The following is a 20056-nucleotide window of genomic DNA, read 5'->3' as shown; positions in this document are numbered from 1 at the left end:
GACCCAAAACATCAGCTTGCCTGCTCCTCTGATGCTGCCTGGCCTGCTGTGCTCCTCCAGCTCCACACTGTGTTATTGCTGACACTAAGGAGTGTATGCAGGATGCTATAGGAAGATGCTTGTGTGCTGATGAATGAGATTTGTTGGGAGTGTTTCAATCGTGTGCCTATTTTCTCCACACATGCAAGTTTACTGGATATCAGGAACCGGCCAGATGGGAAACCAAGACCAGGGAGTAGGGGAGAGAGAACAAAAGAACCCTCTTGGATTCCCCCACCCACCACTGATCCAATTTCCCCCATTCAATCTTCTTCACTTGCCAACTTGCCTTCTTTACCACCTGCTGCACTTGCATGTTTACTTTCAGTGACTGGTGCACAAGGACACCCAGGTCCCGCTGCACACTCCCCACTCCCAATTTACAGCCATTCAGGTAGTAATCTGCAGCCTTGTTTTTGCTTCCAAAGTGAATAACCTCACATTTATTCAAAGTACACTGAATCTGCCATTGATTTGCCTAACCTGTCTAGATCATGCTGAAGGATCTCTGCATCCTTGTCACAGTTCACCCTCCCATCCAACTTGGTATTATCTGCAAAATTGGAGTTGTTACATTTTGTTCCCTCATCCAAATCATTAATATATACTGTAAATAGCTAGGGTTCCAGCACCGAACCCTGTGGCACCCCACTAGTTATTATGTGATAATTTGAAAAAGAGCCATTAACTCCTACTCTTTGTTTCCTCTCTGCCAACCAGTTTCCTATTCATCTCAATACACTTCCTCCAATCCCATGTGCTTTAATCGTGCACAAATCACTTATGCAGGACTTTGTGAAACGCTTTCTGAAAGTCCAAATATACTACATCGACTGGCTCTCCCTCGTCAACTCTACTAGTTACATCTTCATAGAACTCCAACAGATTTGTCAAGCATGATTTCCCCTTTATGAATCCATGCTGACTCTGTCTGATCCTGCCACTACTTTCTAGATGTTCTGATCTAAAATCCTTGACAATTGATTCGAGAATTTTCCCCACCACCGTGTTAGGTTCACCAGTCTATAATTCCATTTTCTCTCTACCTCCCTTTTTGAATATTGGAGTGACATCAGCTACCCTCCAATGTGCAGGGACTGTTCCAGAGTCTATAGAATCCTGGAAGATGACCAATGCATCCACTATTTCTGGAACTACTTCCTTAAGTACTCTGGGATGTAGATTATTGGGCCCTGGGGATTTATCAGCCTTCTTTTCCCAGCACCATTTCTTTACTAATACTGATCTCCTGAGTTCTTCCCTCTTATTAAATCTTGCATCCTCCAACAATTCTGGTATCTGGTATCTTGCGGAGGTCCTTCTTCTGCTGGTGGTGATTGTGCCGATGCAAATCTTCACCCCAACCACCAACCAGCATCATCGTTGCCCTCTGTTGGACATTTGGTCTGGAATAGTTAAATTGTTTAGCAACATTCAAATCAGAACCAAAATAAACATCTGGTTTAATGATCGGCAGGTTCTAATGGAGGTCAATACTGGCACAGCTGTTTCAGCGATCACAGAACCAGCCTTTAACAAAATTTGTTCTGGTCTCCAACCCTTAAATTTGCGCAACACTTTGGTTAGACTGAGAACCAGGGAACCTTTACAGATTAAGGGTAGAAATTCAGTTCTGGCCTTTTAGGAGAAGCAGCTGGTTCAGTTACCACTGACTGGAGTCAAAGTTTGGGCCCATAAGGTGAAATTAGGGGAGAAAGATTCACCGAGATTGGCTGCCTTAGTGAAGTCCTAATCAAATACCCAGAAGTTTTCAGGAAGGTCTAGGGACTATCAAAAGGAGACAAGACCACCTTGCACATTGACCAGGAAATCAATTTCATGATTTTGCAATAGTCATACGAGCAAAGGCACAGGCAGAAATCAGGAGGCTGGAAAGCGAAGGAATCGTCAAAAAACATAATTTGCGGAATGGGCAGCATCAGCCATACTGATTGTGAAACCAGACGGTTTGGTCTTTGTCTTTGTGGGGATTTTAAAACAAATGGTAAACAGCTTTTTTGCAGCTGAATAAATATCAAATCCCTCGGATAAATGATTTATATGCAAAGCTGGCAGGCGGGCTGACCTTCAAGAAGCTGGACATGAGCCCTGCTCATTTGCAATTGCAGTTAGATGAGGATTGCCCGAAGTATGCTATATCAATACTCATAAGGGCTTGTACCAATATACAAGACTGTCATCTGAGATATCGTCAGCCTGTACAATCTTTCAGCAGACAATGGAGAAAATTTTACAAGGTCTACCCCAGGTCGTCATTTATCTGGATGATATGCTAATAAAAGGGAAGACCAATAAGGAGCACTTAGAGAACGTGGACACAGTCCTTAGCTGTTTCTCCAGGTGTCATAAGCCTTAGAAGGGAAAAATGTGTGTTCCAAGCACCACAAGTCACCTACTTGGGCTACAAAAATCAACAAGACTGGGTTAAACCCGTTGGAAGATAAAGTGAGGGCGATCAAAGATGCCCTGGCTCCCACGTCTGTACTAGAGCTTAGGTCTTTCCTTTGGCTGGTGAATTATTTTGGAAAGTTCTTACATCATCTGGCCTCCATCCTGGCACCTTTGCATCAACTCTAAGAAAGGGTCAGCTTCGGACATGGTCGCATAGCAAGCCATAGCTTTTGTGGAAGTGAAGAAACAGCATTCATCCTTCAAAGATGTTGGCACACTATGATCTCAAGCGAGATCTGGTATGGACACAAGATGCCTCTCTGTACGGCATCGGGGTAGTTTTAGTTCATAGGCAGCCCAACGGAGAGGAACACTCAATAGCGTAAGCATCCGAGATTTTAGCTAATGCACAATGTAAATATGCTCAGATAGAGAAGAAATGTTTGGAGTCAGGAAGTTACAAATTTATGTCTGTAAAGATATTGGTGTAATAATAATGGACCACAACCCCTTGCTAGGTCAACCTAAACAGGACAAGGCAGTGCCGCCCAGAGCTTCTGGTCAAATTCAGCAGTCGGCTCTAATACTAAGTGCATATAATTACAAGTTGGAACACTGTTCAGGAGGCCAAGTAGCAAATGTGGATGCATTGAGCCACTTCCCACTGACAGATACATCGCCACTTGTACCACCATGGAAGTGTCCATAATAATGGTTGTAAATTTTCTGGACACTTCCAGTCACAGCTGATAATATCATACTTGGGATGCAGAAAGATCCAGTCCTGGCAAAACTGAAACAGCTGTTGGGGATGGGGGAAACCAAAAGGGCCATCACAAACAGAATTGAAACCTTTTTGGACCCGAAGAGACCAGATCATAGCAGAGGACCACATATTATTATGGGGAAGCAGAAGAGAGAGATTGTCCCGAGCACAGGTTGCTACCAGATACTGGCTGAACTCCACCAGGGTCATCCAAGGGTTTCCAAAATGAGAATGCTGGTGAGAAGTTATGTCTGGTGGCCAGGATCTTATGCAGACATAGCTGCATTGGTGGGGCTGTGCCCAGTGCCAACAAGGACAAAATTTACCACCTGCAGCTCCCCCACATGCGTGCAAATAGTCCAGTGAACCCTGGACTCAGTTATGCACCAACTATGCAGGTGCTTTCACGTGGGTAATGTTCTTAATCACTGGACGCCCGCTCAAAGTGGCTGGACATTCATGGAATTCATTTGTCAAACATGGGATGATGATGCAAAAGATGCATGCAGTTTTTCTAATACATGAATTCACAGTAATGTTAGTCACAGGTGACGTTTACCAGCAGGGAATTTGAGTAGTTCCTAAAGTCAAATGGCATTTGTCATACAAGGACAGCTCCATACATTCCATCAGCCAACAGTCTGGCAGAAAGAGCAGTCCAAATTTGAGGCTGGCTTAAAGAAACAGCCTATAGCTTCACTAGATACCAAACAGTTCCCGTTGCTATTTCATTACAGGACCACCCCTCATGCAAACACAAGGTTAGCTCCAGCAGAGTTGCTAATGGGAAGAAGACTCCACACCAGGTTAAGTCTGATATTCCCAGACCTCGGGGGGAGGGTGAAATGACATCATGACTGCCAATGCCAGACACAAGACTCCGTTAAGTGAGACAGACAGTTTACTTCAGGGGACAATGTTTGGTGTAGAAATGACAGGAATGACTCTGCATTGTTGCCGTGAAGTCAACTCCAGTGACGTTTAACATTCAGGTACGTGCAACATTCCTGAAAAACACGGTTCAGGAGCAAAATGGGCCCAGCTCTTTGACTACCTTTCTGACTGTTCCAAAGCCCATAGGTTCTCCCTCTTGGTCAAACGTTGAAGCTCCCTTGCAATCTGAGATAGATACAGTGGATGCCGCTGTCTCAATGTCTTTGCCACCTGAACTAGAGAATTAATTTCTTCCAAGACGTTCTGGGCACAAGAGGCAAACTATTGGTGTGTTACACACCATCCGTATCGGAGGCAGAGTTGGAAAAACCTGGCCCAGAGCTAAAATACCCAGGAGGAGCTACAAAAAAAAGGAACCGGCCTTTATCCTTGGATTCCGAGGGGGAGGGATGTAGCGATTGTAACGAGGTCGGCCAGGTGGACCTCATAGAATATTAGTTTCCTGATTGGGGCTGTTAACCTGGTCCACTCAAGGAACACTGGCTGACAGATATAAACAGGAGTATCAGAAGTTCCTTTCACTCTGACAGCTAAGCTCTGGAGGAAGCTGGATCAGTGTGAAGGACTTTCCACATGTAAATAAAGGGCGACTTGGTGACAGGATACCAGCCCCTGTGGAGTTATTTCCTCCACCTTAGAAGAACAACAGTGCAGAAGGACTGAACCCTGGAAATGTCCAGAGACAGCTTACATTTGGTTGAAGTCCCAGCCAGATTTCATCATTAATTGGGTAATAGCTAAGTTGAGATGCAAGCTTATACTTGAGGGGTCTAATATTTGGTTGCTACATACAATAAAGTTTGAATTATTGCTTAGTATTTGTTGTCTGAATTTCTTAGTAATTAGTCAATTTAAAGGTAAGTTGTGGTGATTTACACACAATATAGAGAAGGATCAACAACTCTTATTCCCCACAATAAACACCTGTCCAATACAGACAATTCCCACTTCCTTGAAAAGTAAGGTGTAATTCTGGGTGGTTACAATGACTGGTCCTCCCTGTCAGGATTAGGTCCATTGTTTGGCTTAAATCCGAGTCCTACCAAAAAATGTTCCATACCTGATTCGCTAACACTGGTCACCTAGTCTTCTTGGTAAAAGTACATAATTTTCAGGTCGCAGTCGGGAACATCTGTATCCCCCGGTAGTGGAAGCCTTGAAAAACCTGCATTGTTCTGGTTCTCCGCCTGTCAGTATTTGATTTCATATGAATAGGCTGACACAGCCAGTGCCTCTCTCTGTAGGCATGCTGCAGCCATTGATGCAGTCACATATTCAGGCCACAAATGGAGGTTAGTGGGCTGTGGTCAGTCAGCAGCATGGGTGCCTGCCATAAAGAAAACAGGCAAACTTCTTAAAGCGAAAAAGATGCCCAATCCCTCTTTTTTGACTTGAACATTGATGTATACTAGGCCAAGCCCACTCAGATCCCCAACATTTTCTTAATTCTAAAGGTAAGTATAAGGCATTGGGTTCTGGATGCAAATTGATTGATCAAACTAGCATGCTTGAAGCAAAAACACTTTATTCTTACACCATAGTTAAAATACAAACAAACAAGAGAAAGAATTAGAATAACTTAACTCTATTTGAAAATTTAACAGAATAATAGATTATTTAATGACTAAACAGCAACTATTCCAATATAGTAATATCCCATAAACACAGCCTTGGCAAAGGAAAATTCAGTATAATAGATTGTCTCGCATGCAATTCTAGCAGCAGGAAGAAAACCCCAGCTTTTAGCTGTAACAGAGAAAAGAACAACAGCTTTCACATCCAGCTTCAAGGCCCCAGCAACTACTGAATTTTACTGGTTTTATAGGCGCTTGACCCCACCCCTTCATGCTGCTTCTAGTGTTCCAACTTCAACAAAAAATGCCCCAAGGCCTCACAAGCTGTTTACTTTATTTGTTAGGAACAGACCACTCAATACCTCCGTCTCTTCATTAAAAAATCAGGACAAAATACACCTCTTAAAGACATTGTATCATCATATGCATAATTCTCCTCGGAACTCATTAGTGGTCTTGATGCAAACATGATGGGCCTTTCCTCTCCATTTGGTAAGATGTGCAAAAGTACAGTGCCAACCCTATAAGGCAAGGTGTCACATGCTAATTGTAGTGGTAACTTTGGGTCAAAAGGAGTTAACACTTCTGACCTTTTTAAGGCTTGTTTCACCTTCTAGTAGGCCTCCTTACATCACAAGGTCCATTTCCCATGGCCACCCTTTTCTCAGCAAGTGATGCAAGTGTCTTAGCATGGTTGCCAGATCCAAGATGAGCTTGCTGTAGCAATTGACAAGTCCCAAGAACAATCTCAGTTAAGACACATTCTCTCATCTAGGGACTTTTATAACGGCCTCCTTGCTGTTGATTACATGGTCCAGGTACTCAATGAAGTCCTAAAAAAAAAACTCATATTCCTCCCTTTTTACTTGTAGACTATGCTCCTGTGACCTTTTTAGGGTTTCTCCTAGGTTTCTCAAATGCTCTTCTGAGGACCTAGTAACCAAAATATTATCCAGCTAACACTGGACATTTGGCAACCCACTTAAAATTTAGTCCACGGCACTCAGCACTGACTTGATGCCAAAGGGATTCACTCGTAGGGGAAAAGTCCCATGTGTCACTGTAATCAAGAGCGGCTCAGACTCATTCGCAACCCCTCTGTAAGCAGGCCAGTGACAGATCATTTTTCGATAATTTATTTCCCCCTGCTGCCCACTGAATAGGTCCTCTATGCGTGGAAGTGGATATTGATCTGCAATCAGGGCTGTGTTGACTGGGACCCTAAAGTCACCACAATTCTTCACCGTGCCATCTACTTTTAATGACCAGAATGATGGGAATGGCACATTCACTGATGGTTACAGGTTCCAATGCTCCCATATTCAGCATCTTTTCCAGTTCCACCTCCACTTTAGATTGGATGGCATACTATAATGATCCTGCCTCCAGACTCCTAGTATGGACCACCGGTTTCAGCTGTATTTTAATGACGACACCTTTCGTTTCCCCCAAGGTTTCCATTGAAGATATCTTTATACTTGTCCAGGATCTCTTGCAAACTCATCTTTGAGTCTACCAGTGTATTAACCATGTGCCAATTCAACATTAACTTTTGTAACCAAGAACGTCCGAACAATGCAAGGTGTTTGCCTTTTACTAGTGGCAATTCTGCACAGTGGTCCTTTAACTGCACTTTCACCCTCATAGGGCGAAATAGCCTCTCAGTGGCATCACTTGTTCCATATATGTCTGTAGGATAATCTTTGCAGCCTACAATGGCAGTGCCTTCAACTTCTCCCTGTAGACTAATTTGGGAATCAGATACACCTTTGCGCCCGTATCCACTTCTATCTTCACTATCTTCCCCTCTAATTTGTGAAGAACCCAGAACAATCAGCCTCACCCAGTACTGACACAAGTTTAACCAAGACTCTGCTAACTCTGGATCTTCTGCTTCTTCTGCAGCCCCAGCTGACTACTTTTTCAATCCCTGGCTGGCAAAACGCACCTTATGCCTTATCCTCAGGATTGTTTCCTTTTGACTCCCTCTCTCATTTGGGTTGTAACCCTCAATTTTGGGCAATGTGGTCTAGACACTTACATTTTCAGTACTGGATTTCAAAGGTCCAACATGTTGACTCCTTGTGGCCAAACCTGCCACATCAGTGGATTCTGCAGATGGCATTTCATGCTGCTGAACTTCCACTATTTTATGCACCTGGTCACTGATACCCAACTGTGTTGCTTCACTAGCTACCAACTCCATCAAATTCTCTTTGTTAGCAGCTTCCGTTGAATGGCATTATGTTGGAGGTCACAAACCAACTGGTCCCATAAGGCATTCTGGAGGAATGCTCGGAATTCATAAGTTTCTACTAATCTCGAAGGCAGCCATGAATTGGGCAAAGAACAATCCTGTTGTGCCCTTTATAAAAATGGAAACATTCCACGATAATCAGTGGCTTTGGTGTAAAATTGGTGCCAACATTTCACATAGTTCATTACGGGTCTTCACTGCTTGTTTCTCTGGTTGCAGCAGATTTCTTAAAATTGCAAAGGTCTTGCTCCCAATGATGCTCAAGAAAACCGGTCCTGTTAAATTCTTAGCCACTCTGTTTGCCTTCAAGTATGCATTAAAACATTTGGTGTACATAATCCAACTTTGTCTCTTTGTGAAATATTCCCATTGCTCCAAATTGTCCCACCATTTTGTTTTCCCACCGGCAGGAATTTTTCCTGCTACTCAAGTCCAAGAGGTAGACCCTCACAACTGAATCCCCTCACAACTGAATCCACAATACTGCTGGTAAGGTCCCAGGTGAGTACTCCCGTTTTTAAGCCATTAGCTGTAGCCCAAGGCCCGTGATGACTGCCACTCTTGCCCTGTTCGTTGGTGAATACCCTTCTTCCCCTCATAACTGCTTCCCTTGACATTTTGGTTTGTCTCCCAGCAAGTCTAGCATGCTACCCTCACAAACCCACACTGCTTGCAAAGTCCAAGTGACGTTTGATCTCGTCCCCTCCTTCCGAAATCAGCAGTAACACAGTTAGTGGGCCGTAACTCAGCCTTGTCGCCAGTTATTATGTCTGGACCTGATTATAAGTTATCGAAAGACCACAAGGTAGTCCTGTAGAAATTTAAACCAGAAGGAGTTTATTTCATGTCTTTATAACTGCACAAGTCTGACCTAAGATGCAGAGGTGCCGGTGTTGGAGTGGGGTGGCAAAGTCAGAAGTCTCATGACACCAGGTTATAGTCCAACAGGTTTATTTGAAATCATAAGCTTTCAGAGTGTAGAAAGGGCTACACACTCTGAAAGTTTGTAATTTCAAATAAACCTGAACTATAACCTGAACAGTCTGACCTAGTCTGTCTCCTAGCACCCCCTATTTGGTTCACCTGACCTACCCTATTTAAGAGGCAGTACACACAAACTACATACGTAAATAATATTTGCCTCAATTACTCCCAGTGAGAGTGAATTCTCCATTTTCACCACTCTTTGGGTAAAGAAGTTTCTTCTGAATTCTCTATTTGACTGAACGGTAACTATCTTACATTGATAGCTTCCAGTTTTAATTTTCTCACAAAGTCAACTACACTGCTAAGTTTTAAGGGTCCAGTCACCAACATTTCTTTTCAAGAGAAAAAGGAATGGATATGCTGAAAATTTGGGATAAGATAAATAGAATGAGAGACTCAAGTGCATCATAAAATACCAACACAAACTTTCGGACTGAATGTCAAAGTCTAAAAATGTGGAGCTGGAAAAGCACAGCAGGTCAGACAGCATCCGAGGAGCAGAAACCTGTTTCTGTAATTATGTCATTCGATTAGTGAGCAACTTTTAAACCTACGGAATGGGAGCCAGTGGTGCAATGGTAACGTCCTTAAGTCTTGGGCTACGTACTCGATGGAAGTGTGTCATAACATATATGAACAAGTTGGTTAAAATATTTTCACCTCTAGAATTAAGGGATTGCTGCGTTGTTGAATCGCACATATTTTAAATGAGAAGTTTAAACTTTGGACCGCAACTGATAAAATTGAAAGAAACGACATACCACTAAAAGCAACTGTCGTGCGCCAACGCTTAATTCTCTCAACCAACAACATTTGCGGTTTGTAGATAGCCTACACTTGACGATGTTTATCTTCTACTGTTTGCCTGGATAACACTTCAAAAATAAATTTTTTTGGCGTGAAAAAATAAGGCTTCATGCAGGCAGACGGCGGGGCGGAAGTGTCACTGGACGGGACAGTAACAGTAACAGTTACTGCTTACCGGAAGATGGCGTCTTCGGCGGAGGCAGTCTGACTACACTGCCAAGTTAACGCATCTCTTTGGCTTTTGTTTTTAACGGTCGTTGTTTGAACAGTTGGAAGGTTCCCGCGATTCGGTCCGCGCGAGGAAACCGTTGGACAAGTGAGAGTCAGAGAATCTTGAAAGGGTCCTGTCAGAGCTAGCTGCTAGTTGATTTGGGGTAGAGGTGAGTTATGTCGAAGTCAAGCCATTTAATGGGGGTGGTGGGGTTTAATTAGTTTGAGGAATGGTGGACCAGCTGCATCTGGCTTTGTGGAGATCTGGCTATTGGATAGGTCCTTTTGAAGACAATTACTTCGCTGGTTTTAATATTCGTACTCCTGAATTTATAACACTGTGACGCTGAAAGGAGGGTTTCATTTTGTCTCCAGCAATGGCAGGACTGGATTTTACAGACCAAGATGTTCGAGAGCAGTTGGACTTGTTGGGCTATCGCAACGTCCCAGAGCATCAACTTCGAGAGTTCAGAAAAGGTGAGAAGCTACGCCACAACCAGCTGCAGATATAGGAAGAGATAGTCAGAACTGCCAATGCTAGAGTCAGAGATAACACAGTGTGGAGCTGGAGGAACACTGCAGGCCGAGCAGGAAAGTTGACGTTTCGGGTCAGGACCCTTCTTCAGAAATGGGGGAGGGGAAGGGGTCTCTGGAATAAATAGGGAGAGGAAGGGTGGAGCTGGGGAAGGTAGGTGGTATGGTGATAGGTGAGTGCAGAAATAGCTAGTTATTCTTACGAGGATTTTTTTAAACTACAGGAACAAAAACAAAGTTGCTGGAAAAGCTCAGCCGGTCTGAGGGTCACCGGATCCGAAACGTTAGCTCTGATTTTTTTCTTCACAGATGCTGCCAGACATGCTGAGCTTTTCCAGCAACTTTGTTTTGTTCCTGTTTTACAACATCCGCAGTTCTTTCGGTTTTTATTTAGGCTTATTTTTAATGCTGTCCTCAAACTTAACTGATGAATGGGGGTTTCACTTTATTTCTTTCATACAGCTGGACATAATGATTGGGATTTTATAAATCCTACAGTCATGGTACTTTGATCAAGTGGGCACTCTCAATTGTTGATGGATTGTTTTGAAGTGTGACCATTCCTGCTCTGACCAGAGTCACGAAGTGGAGGGAAGTAAGTCCTCCGATTGCAGGATCCTAACGTTGAGTGAGGCGATTTGTAAAGTTTTAACAGTTTATGGTTCAATGAAAAACTGCACGTGTTGAGCACAAACTGATTGTTCCTCAATTTTCACACATCACCAAACACTGGATGATCGATAATGCTGACACACCTTTTTGTGAGCAGACTTGCTCTGAGAAAAAATCCTGCATTGTCTAGTTTGAAAGTCACAATTGTAATTATAGTAATAGTAAATACTTTGTGGGTACAGCCTTGTCTGCTTTGCTGCAACTCTCTAAATAAAATTTGTTCCAGATCTGTGTATGCATGCTGTGGTTCAGTTGATAGCACTCTTTGAATCACCAAGGTTCTGAGTTCAAGACCCAGTCCAGGCCTGTTGCACAAAACTCACCTGACACTCCAGTGCTGCTTATCTTTCAGAAGACCCTTTAAATTGAAGCCGCCTGCCTGCTGGGTGTAAAAGGTTCCTATTTCAAAGAAGAGCAGGGATTTATCCCAGTGTCCTGACCAATATTCTATCTTTTAATATGTTTGATGTGGTGTTAATTATCTAGTATTATCACTTAGCTGTTTATGCCAGTTTGCTAAGTGCAGATTGTCTGCTGTCTTTTCCTGCAGTGAAGTGGTAGCTACACTTCAAAATTGCAAAGACAATCAGTAGTTGTGAAATGTGCTGTATAAATGTAAGTCTACCTTTCTTGTTTTTCTAGGACTAAATGCAATAACACATTTCTTTCTTTCAGATCTGGAGGAACTGATCAGGCATGAACGTTCAAAGAGTCAAAGCTCCAGTAAAGCCAGTGATACTGTGGAGTCATATGGTACTATAACATCATCAAACTATGGTATGCAGTTTATTTTCTTGACATTTGTGATAAAAACAGCTTGTATTGTTTATGGGCAATAAAACAATTAAAATGTAAATATTGAAGGATAAATGAGGCAGAAACTGTTGTCACAATGTCGTTTATTAAACTTGAATTGAATTTTTCTATGGCTCATCAAAAGATGGAAGGACTCTTTGAATTGTCAGACTTGATGGTTGTTGACTGTATGTAATTAATTTTATTGCAGGCATTAAACTTGGTCTCAGAATGTTTGAAGGCAATAGGAGTTATTTTTGATGTTTGGGCAGGATGGGTAAAAAGGAAAAGATGATGTTGCACAGATGATAAGGGATGGAATCAGGGAGGATTTCTAATCAGAAGAATAAGATGTGGGACCTATTTGGTGGAACCAAGAAACAAAAAGGGACAGCAAACACTGGAGTTTTTTTACAGGTCACCAAACAGTTGTGGTATTGTGTGGCATGGTATTAACGTGCGAGAGTAGAGAAGCATGCAGTTTGGATAATATAGTAATATTGGTGACTTCAGTCTGCATATAAACTGGGTAAACTAATAAGCACACTCACTTGGGAGGATGCGTCTCTGGAGCGTGCTAGGGATAGTTTTCCAGACAAGTATGTTGAAGAACTGACTGGAGAACAGGCTATATTACATATCGGATTGTATAACAATAAAGGGCCAATTTAATAATCTTCCTGTAAAATAACTTCTAATGGATGAGTGAGCGTAATATGATAGAATTTTACATTGCTTGTGGGTTGGTTGGTCGATCAATCTGAAGCGAGGGTGTTAAATTTGAACAAAGGAAACTATATGAAAGATAAAGTGCCAGGGTACTTTGGGGAAAATACATTAAAAGGTATGATAGTTCTTTAAAACTATCCATTGCCTGTGTACTATCACACTGTTTGCAATATTCCTTCAAGGCACAAGAAAAAACCAAAATGGTTAACTGTGGCTAACAAAAGGAAGTAAGGATTGTATTAAATCAAAGGAAAAGGCATATAAAGTTGTCCGAAGTAATGGTAAACCTGAGGATTGAGACAATTTTAGAATGCAGCAAAGCAGCGTCAATAAACTGATAAGCAAGGAGAATAGAATATGAATGTGAATGAGCAAAAACATAATGGAATGTAAAAGGTTCTCTTGATTTTTTTTTAAAATGTACATTTGGCTCAGACAAATTGGGTCCTTTACAGTCAGTGTCAGGGGAATTTATATGGGGAATAGAGACATAACTGTGAAACTAAATGATTACTTTGTCTACCTTCACCTGAGGAACGTACAAGAAAACTCCCACAAAAAGAGATCAAAGGGGCTAGTAACAATGAAGAATTGAAAGCAATATTCATAATTTTTTTTGAGAAATTAATGTGACTGAAGGTCAATAAGTTAACAGTACCTGATATTGTACATCTCAGATATTAAAAGAGGTAGCTTTTGAGATGGTGGGCGCTTTAGTGATCATCTTCCAAACTTCTACAGATTCTGAAATGGTTCCTACAGATTGGAAGGTAGCAAGTATCATCTAACTATTTAAGAGAGAAAGTGGGGATTACAGACCTTTTTAACGTTGCATCAGGAGTAGGGAAAATGCTAGAATCTGTGCTAAAGAATATCATAAATGTGCACTTTGATGATCTAATTGAGCATTGTATGAATCTATAAATGGGAAATTGTGCTTGACAAACCTGTTTGGATTTTTTTGGCTATGTTACTGACAGAAATGATAAAGGGAAGTCTGCTATCAATTCTCTTCAGTGAGGCTTTTGCTTTGGTGTACCACTGCCATTTGTTGAGAGTTGAATTCAAATAGGTCCACTGGAACAGCACAGTCTGTAGTTCTTTAATGCAGAAAGTTTGTTTTTTTTTTAATATATGACCCGTGAGAGATGGTATGTGAGATGGGAAGTCTTTTTGAGGTTGTACAGGACATTGGTGAGGCCTCTTCTGGAATTCTGTGTCCAGTTCTGGTCATCCAGTTAAAGGAAGGATATTATTAAGCTGGAGAGTTTTCAGAGGAAATTTACCACGATGTTGCCAGGCATGGAAGGTTGGAGATATAAAAGGCTGGATAGATTGTGACTTTATTTATTGGAGTGTAGGAGGTTGAGTGGTGATCTTATAGAAGTTTATAAAATCATGAGGGTATAGATAGGGTTAATGGTAGGTGTCTCTTCCCTAGGATGGGGGGATTTCAAGACTAGGGGCACTCAGTGAGAGGAGACAGGTTTTAAAAAAGACATGAGGGGCAAAATTTTTACTGAGAGGGTGGTTCATATATGGATTGAACTTCCTGAGGAAGTGGTTGATATGGGTACAATTACAGTATTTAAAAAAAATACTTGGATAAGCACATGATTGTGAAAGGTTTGGAGGGATATGGGCCAGGAGTAGGCTGGTGGAACTAGTTTAGTTTGGGATTGTGTTCGACATGGACTGGTTAGACTGAAGGGCCTGTTTCTGTACTATATAACTGTATGAAAGTCAGTGGAATGGTATATTTTGGATTTTCCAAGACTTTCCATAAAGTTCCCCCATAGGAGTTGATTAGCAAAGTTAAAGCACATGGATTGGAAGTAATATATCTTCAGATAGAAAACAGAATAGGGATAAATGAATCATTCTCGTGTTGGCATGCTGTAGTTAATGGGGTACTGCAAGGATCAGTAGTTCGGGCCCCTACTGTTCATTGTATATGCATCAATGATTTGGAAGCGGGGACCAGATCAAATATTTCCAAGTTCATGGATAACACAAAGCTAGTTTGAATGTGTGCTGTCAGAAAAGTGCAAAGAGGCTTCAAGAGGATATGGACAGACCTAGTGAGTGGACAAGAGCATGGCAGTTGGAGTACAATGTGGAAAATATGAAGTTATCCTTTTTGGTAAAGGAACAGGTGTGTAATCTCCTAATTTCTTAATTGATGGGAGATTGAACAACATAAATGTACAAAGAGACCAGGGTTTCCTTGTCAATAAAGCCATTGAAAGCTAACATACAAAAATTACCTTTGAAATACTTTGGATTACTTTGGATTGTTATGAAAGGGATAGCTTCCCCAGATCAGAAATTGCTGGAAAAACTCAGCAGGTCCGGCAGCAAAACTGAAGAAGAGTCACTGGATCCAGAATGTTAACTCAGCTTTCTCTCCACAGATGCTGCCAGACATGCTGAGCTTTTCCAGCAATTTTTAATTTTCTTCCTGATTTCCAGCATCCAAATTTCTTTTGTTTTTTTTTCTTTAGCTTCCTCAGATTGTTGGAAGTTGCACAAAACTGCATTTTGCAAATGACCTGAAAGACATTTCTGTTGGTCAGCTGGTTTTATTGTACGCCATGTTTGCAGAGGGTATTACTGGATGTAGGATTTGTTCACAGATTATCAATAAAAAAACCAGTGGCAGTGATCTATTCTTTGGTTGTTTCTTGAATTGGCTGAGTGTTATGTTTACACCGGCATAAATTCAGTATGAATGCAGCTGAGCGAGGCCTTGCTTCTTGATTGTCACGTAATATATACCTTTATGTTAGAGCCCAATGTATACCTCAGGTCGATCATTATTCTAATTATATTTAACCATTCAATTTCATGGAATTTCTTTACTTATCTCTTGTGTGGACATCTTTTTGCCTTTTCCCAGACAACTTAGTTGGATATAATGAACCATGAGGCTTCTTTTCCACTCCCCTACTAGGTCCAGCTATGCCGACACATATTGTTTCTACTTCATGTCTTTGTCCAAAAATCTTATTTAACATGATTGATGTTCTGTGTTATCTTAAGCAGACTGCTGGGAAATATATAACTGGCTTTTGATTCTTTTTCTTACAAGGATCATAGAATTATGCAGTACAGAAAAAGGTGATTTGGCCCATTGTGTCTTTGAAAGTGCTTTTCAATTATTGTCATACTCCCACCCCTTTCCTATTGGCCTGCTTCACAGTATTTACTTAATTTTATTTTGAAAGTTTTTATTGAATTCGCTTCTACCACCCTTTTCAGTCAGTGCATTCTATATCACAATAAGCTCTGCTTATTGGGGAAAAATTCTCCTTACCTTCCCCAGTTCTTTAAGATATTATTAAATTTGTATCCTCAAGTTACTAACCCTATTTTCAGTGGAGTGCATTTCTTTTACTCTATTACAACTCCTCCTTTTGGACACCTATTAAGACCCCGTGAGCCGCCTTTGCACTAATGGGAGTGTTCTCAGCTTCTGTAGCCTCTCCAAATAATTGGTGTCCCTTATCCCTGGTACTTATCCAGCAGACTTGCTCCCTGAAGTACTGATGTCCTTCCTAAAGTGTGATGCCCTGAATTGGACATGTACTTCAGATGAGGCCTAAGGTTCAACTTTAGCACAACTTGTAGACTTTTGTGCTGTGCTTATATTTATAAAGCCAAAGATTGCATATGCCTTCTCAATTAGTTCTGTAACTTTCAGTGACTTGTATGTAGAGCTGCAGGTTTCTTAGTCCTTGCTCCTGCTTTAAATTTGTATTATTTGCTTTGGTTGTCTTTTTAAAAAATTCTTTCAATGTACACCAATTTACATTTCTATGTATTAAATTTCATCTGCCACGTGTCTGGCCATTTCACCAATCTTTTGAAATTAGCTGTCATTCTACAGATTATTGTTATGACCCCAGCTGATGGTACTTTTGGACAAGCTAGATCTTAGTTGTTATGATCTCATGGGAAACCAGTAACATTTAAAACAAAAAATGCTTCCAGTTATTAACTGAGTTACGCCACAAGTTTTCATGATTTTATTGTACAAAAGTTGGATAAAGTAGTATGACTAATTCTACACTTATTCATGAATACATATTCTTTAAGCCTGAAAATCTCAACAGGAAACTACCTGTTCACTAATTTTCACAATGATTCCCCTGTATTGTGTAGGGTCCTGAGGATTCCTTCACTTCTCACAGGCCTAAACCAAGATATACTGCAGCTCTCAGGAATCCACTCTGATTCCCCCTGAGCGTTTCCACTGTACCACTGAACTATTGCTGGAAAGCTCAACAGGTCTGGCCACTTGACCTGAAACGTTAACTCTTGATTTCTCTCCACGATGCTACCTGCTGAGCTTTTCCAGCAATTTCTGAGATTTCTTGGGATCCTATTTTCTCTGAAGTGTTGGAGGCTGAGGGATGACCTTTATAAAATTATGAAGGGCATAGATAGAGTTGAATAGTCAAAGAATTTTCCCCAGCGTAGGGGAGTCCAAAACTGGATGGCATAGTTTTAAGGTAAGAGGGGAAAGATTTAAAGGGACCTAAGGGGCAACTTTTTCACACACAGGGTGATGCTGCCAGAGGAAGTGGAGAAGGCTGGTACAACTGCAACTTTTATAAGGTATCTGGATGGGTATATGAATAGGAAGGGTTTGGAGGGATATGGGCCAAATGCTGGCAAATGGGACTAGATTAATTTAGAATATCTGGTTAGCATGGACAAGTTGGACTGAAGGGTCTGTTTCTGTGTTGTACATCTGAGCCTGTAACATCTGGCTAGGTGATCGTCTGTTTTTTTTAATCATTCATAATTGTGGACATCCAGTTCAAGGATGGCCCCACTGCTTTCTCAGTGATTCCAAAATCAGAAAGCACCCTTGCTTTTTGACAGCTCTTTTGTTACTGGTTTACAGCTCCTGGCAAATTCTGTCAACTTTTCAAAGCAGTTCCCAGACCCATAATCTAACTGCATATTTCTGTGAGAAAACACCCAGGTAAACCTAAAAACAAAAAGAAACTCCTGCAATCTGGCCCCACGGCAACATGATATGTCTGGGATGTTCCGGATAGAGATTTACATTAATTAACTTTACTGTCAAAACAACCCTTTTGATTCTGGGACCCACTTGAAAGGGTTGCCACCATGAAACTCAGAAGGGAACCTCTTTATTTAATACATTATTATTTAATTTAATTTATTATTATTTATTTAAAGACATTATTATTTAATGTTTTTCCGTGTCTGTCTCTGACCTTATTAGACAAACATTGGCAATGTTTTCAATGGTGATTGATTGAGGCCTCTGTTTTGCATCAGGGATTTCCATTCACCTTTTGTGGATTGAATTATTTAATGTTAAACTCCTAAAACACACAATGAAATTATTCATTTTCACAACACAGCTTTTCTTCTGAGTCAATATTGGTTTAAATTAAACAATATAAAAATATATTACATAAATGAAATATCAATCAGTAATTCTATAGGTATCATGGATATTGGGATATGTAGCATCTGCAGCTTATCAAATCTGTGCAGAAGGCATGCTGAGATACAAGGATAAAGGTTCCTGAGAACTGAGCAAAACTGAAGGCAGATTCAGTTAATTATCCAAATGTTTTGCATCTATAGACTGTTTTTTAATTATATGTTACACAACTCGTAATTTGCAGGGTTATGTTTGTATTTCACAAACTATGCAAAAATCATGCATATGTGTATCCCTGTATATATATATATATATGAATGAATTCATTTAAAATGCTCTGTCAGAACAAATTCTTCATATCTGTTCAAATGCATTAAATAGTGAAGATTGGAGGGTGCAGATTTCTCATTTTAAAAATATTTTTGATCCCAATTTGCTATTCAGTTTCACAGGTGAGAAATGATTCCTTACATCAACACCTTGCAGCACCACAAAATACAATTCGACATGAGTTCACCTCAGAAAAAGAGAATCAGGTTGGTATCGTTTTGTTTGCTGTGCCTTAATAGAGAAAACAGTACAGATACAGGATGCAGCTCAATGTTTATAACAGAATTTAGGCTGACTATCTGAATATTAAATTTATAAGAATAGGTTAAAAAATAAAGATTATAAATATAATCATTGGAGTAAACATAAGGTAACTCGTTGACTATTAATTGTGAACACACCATTTTAATTTTCCTGAAAGTGTCGAGTGATTAATTTTTAAAAAATGTAATAAGTTGAAATCTTTCTGAATAGATTCTGGCAGTACAAATCTTGAGAATTGGTGAAAAGAGATGTTGTCAAATTTTTCATCTTGCACTAATCAAGACAGAATCGGAAGAATAAAAAAGACTTTAAAGGGAGTAGCAAATTTTATACTACATGAGAAAGGGTGCTGATTGGTTGGTAAATGGATTCTGAGTGGTTGAAGTGTTACCATGGAAAAGGACCAGGGAACAATTGTTTCCCATGTTTTTCTTAAATTATTTTAAAACTTATTTAAAATGGATAATTTGTAAATGTGTATTTTTCCATGGCAAGCCTTCACCCAATTAGAAATTACATGCCTGGTTTGTATTTGAACAAACGCTTGAAGAATAACTTTGCCCCAGTACCTTCTTGATGACAACATTTCAAGCATTCAAAGTACACTTGCCAAAGATCTGCATCCTTTTCTCATGCATTTTAAATTGTTGTTCCCTTTTCTTTATTTGGTACTGTTTCAATTCTGTCCTAATTAGCACAAGGTAAAATGCATTGACAGCATGTCCTTCTTTGTTTTCATCAATACTCAGACTTATAAAGCTATATTAAGTAAAGGTTTTCCATGAAAATATATACATGTGTAAAGCTTAGAGGAATAACAATGCAGGAGGGACTTGTGAGGAAACAGCAGAGGAGCTAAACTTGATGGTCTGGATGGAACCCCATAAAACAAGAATTTCAGTGATGCACTTCCAACATTATGTATGCAGAGCTAAACAACCCCAAAGCCAACAGATCAGATCAAAGCTCTGCAGTCCTAACAACTAACTGGAGGAGCAGCCTCCACAAATATCCCCTTCCCCAATAACGGGGAAACCCAGAACATCATCTATATTTTTTTTAAAAAATTCACAGCAGAAGTTTTGCTTCCATCTTCATCTAGAAGTGCTGAGTGGATTATCTATTTCTGCCTCCTCAGCATTACTAATACTAATCTTCAGTTAACTTGATTAAATTTACGTGATATCAAGAATTGACTTAAAAAGCATGGATGTTACAAAGAGGTGCAGGGCTGGTTGAACACAGCAGGCCAAGCAGCATCATAGGAGCAGAAAGGCTGACGTTTCGGGCCTAGACCC

At 40.6% G+C, this 20056-nt stretch overlaps 2 protein-coding genes across 2 annotated transcripts in view; one reads left to right on the top strand and one right to left on the bottom strand.

Annotated features, from left to right (window-relative positions):
• edaradd (EDAR-associated death domain) overlaps window positions 1-9919 on the bottom strand; it is a 68005-nt gene extending 58086 nt beyond the window's left edge. Inside the window, exon 1 of the mRNA XM_048601237.1 lies at window positions 9751-9919. Coding sequence (XP_048457194.1) covers window positions 9751-9802 — 52 coding nt within the window. The 5' untranslated portion in view covers window positions 9803-9919. The remainder of the gene's footprint in view (window positions 1-9750) is intronic.
• A 79-nt stretch (window positions 9920-9998) lies between these two features.
• On the top strand, window positions 9999-18827 carry LOC125484044 (hydrolethalus syndrome protein 1 homolog). Its single transcript, XM_048601240.1, has 4 exons — window positions 9999-10176; window positions 10382-10483; window positions 11888-11989; window positions 18609-18827. The coding sequence occupies exons 2-4, from the start codon at window positions 10384-10386 to the stop codon at window positions 18728-18730; spliced, it is 324 nt and encodes a 107-aa protein (XP_048457197.1). The 5' UTR covers window positions 9999-10176; window positions 10382-10383; the 3' UTR covers window positions 18731-18827.
• Window positions 18828-20056: the final 1229 nt, after the last annotated feature.

The sequence above is a fragment of the Rhincodon typus genome, chromosome 9 (assembly GCF_021869965.1).
Source record: "Rhincodon typus isolate 14 chromosome 9, sRhiTyp1.1, whole genome shotgun sequence".
Classification (NCBI taxonomy): Eukaryota; Metazoa; Chordata; class Chondrichthyes; order Orectolobiformes; family Rhincodontidae; genus Rhincodon; species Rhincodon typus.
Note: the sequence above shows the minus strand (reverse complement) of the source record. Positions and strands in the feature narration are given on the sequence as shown.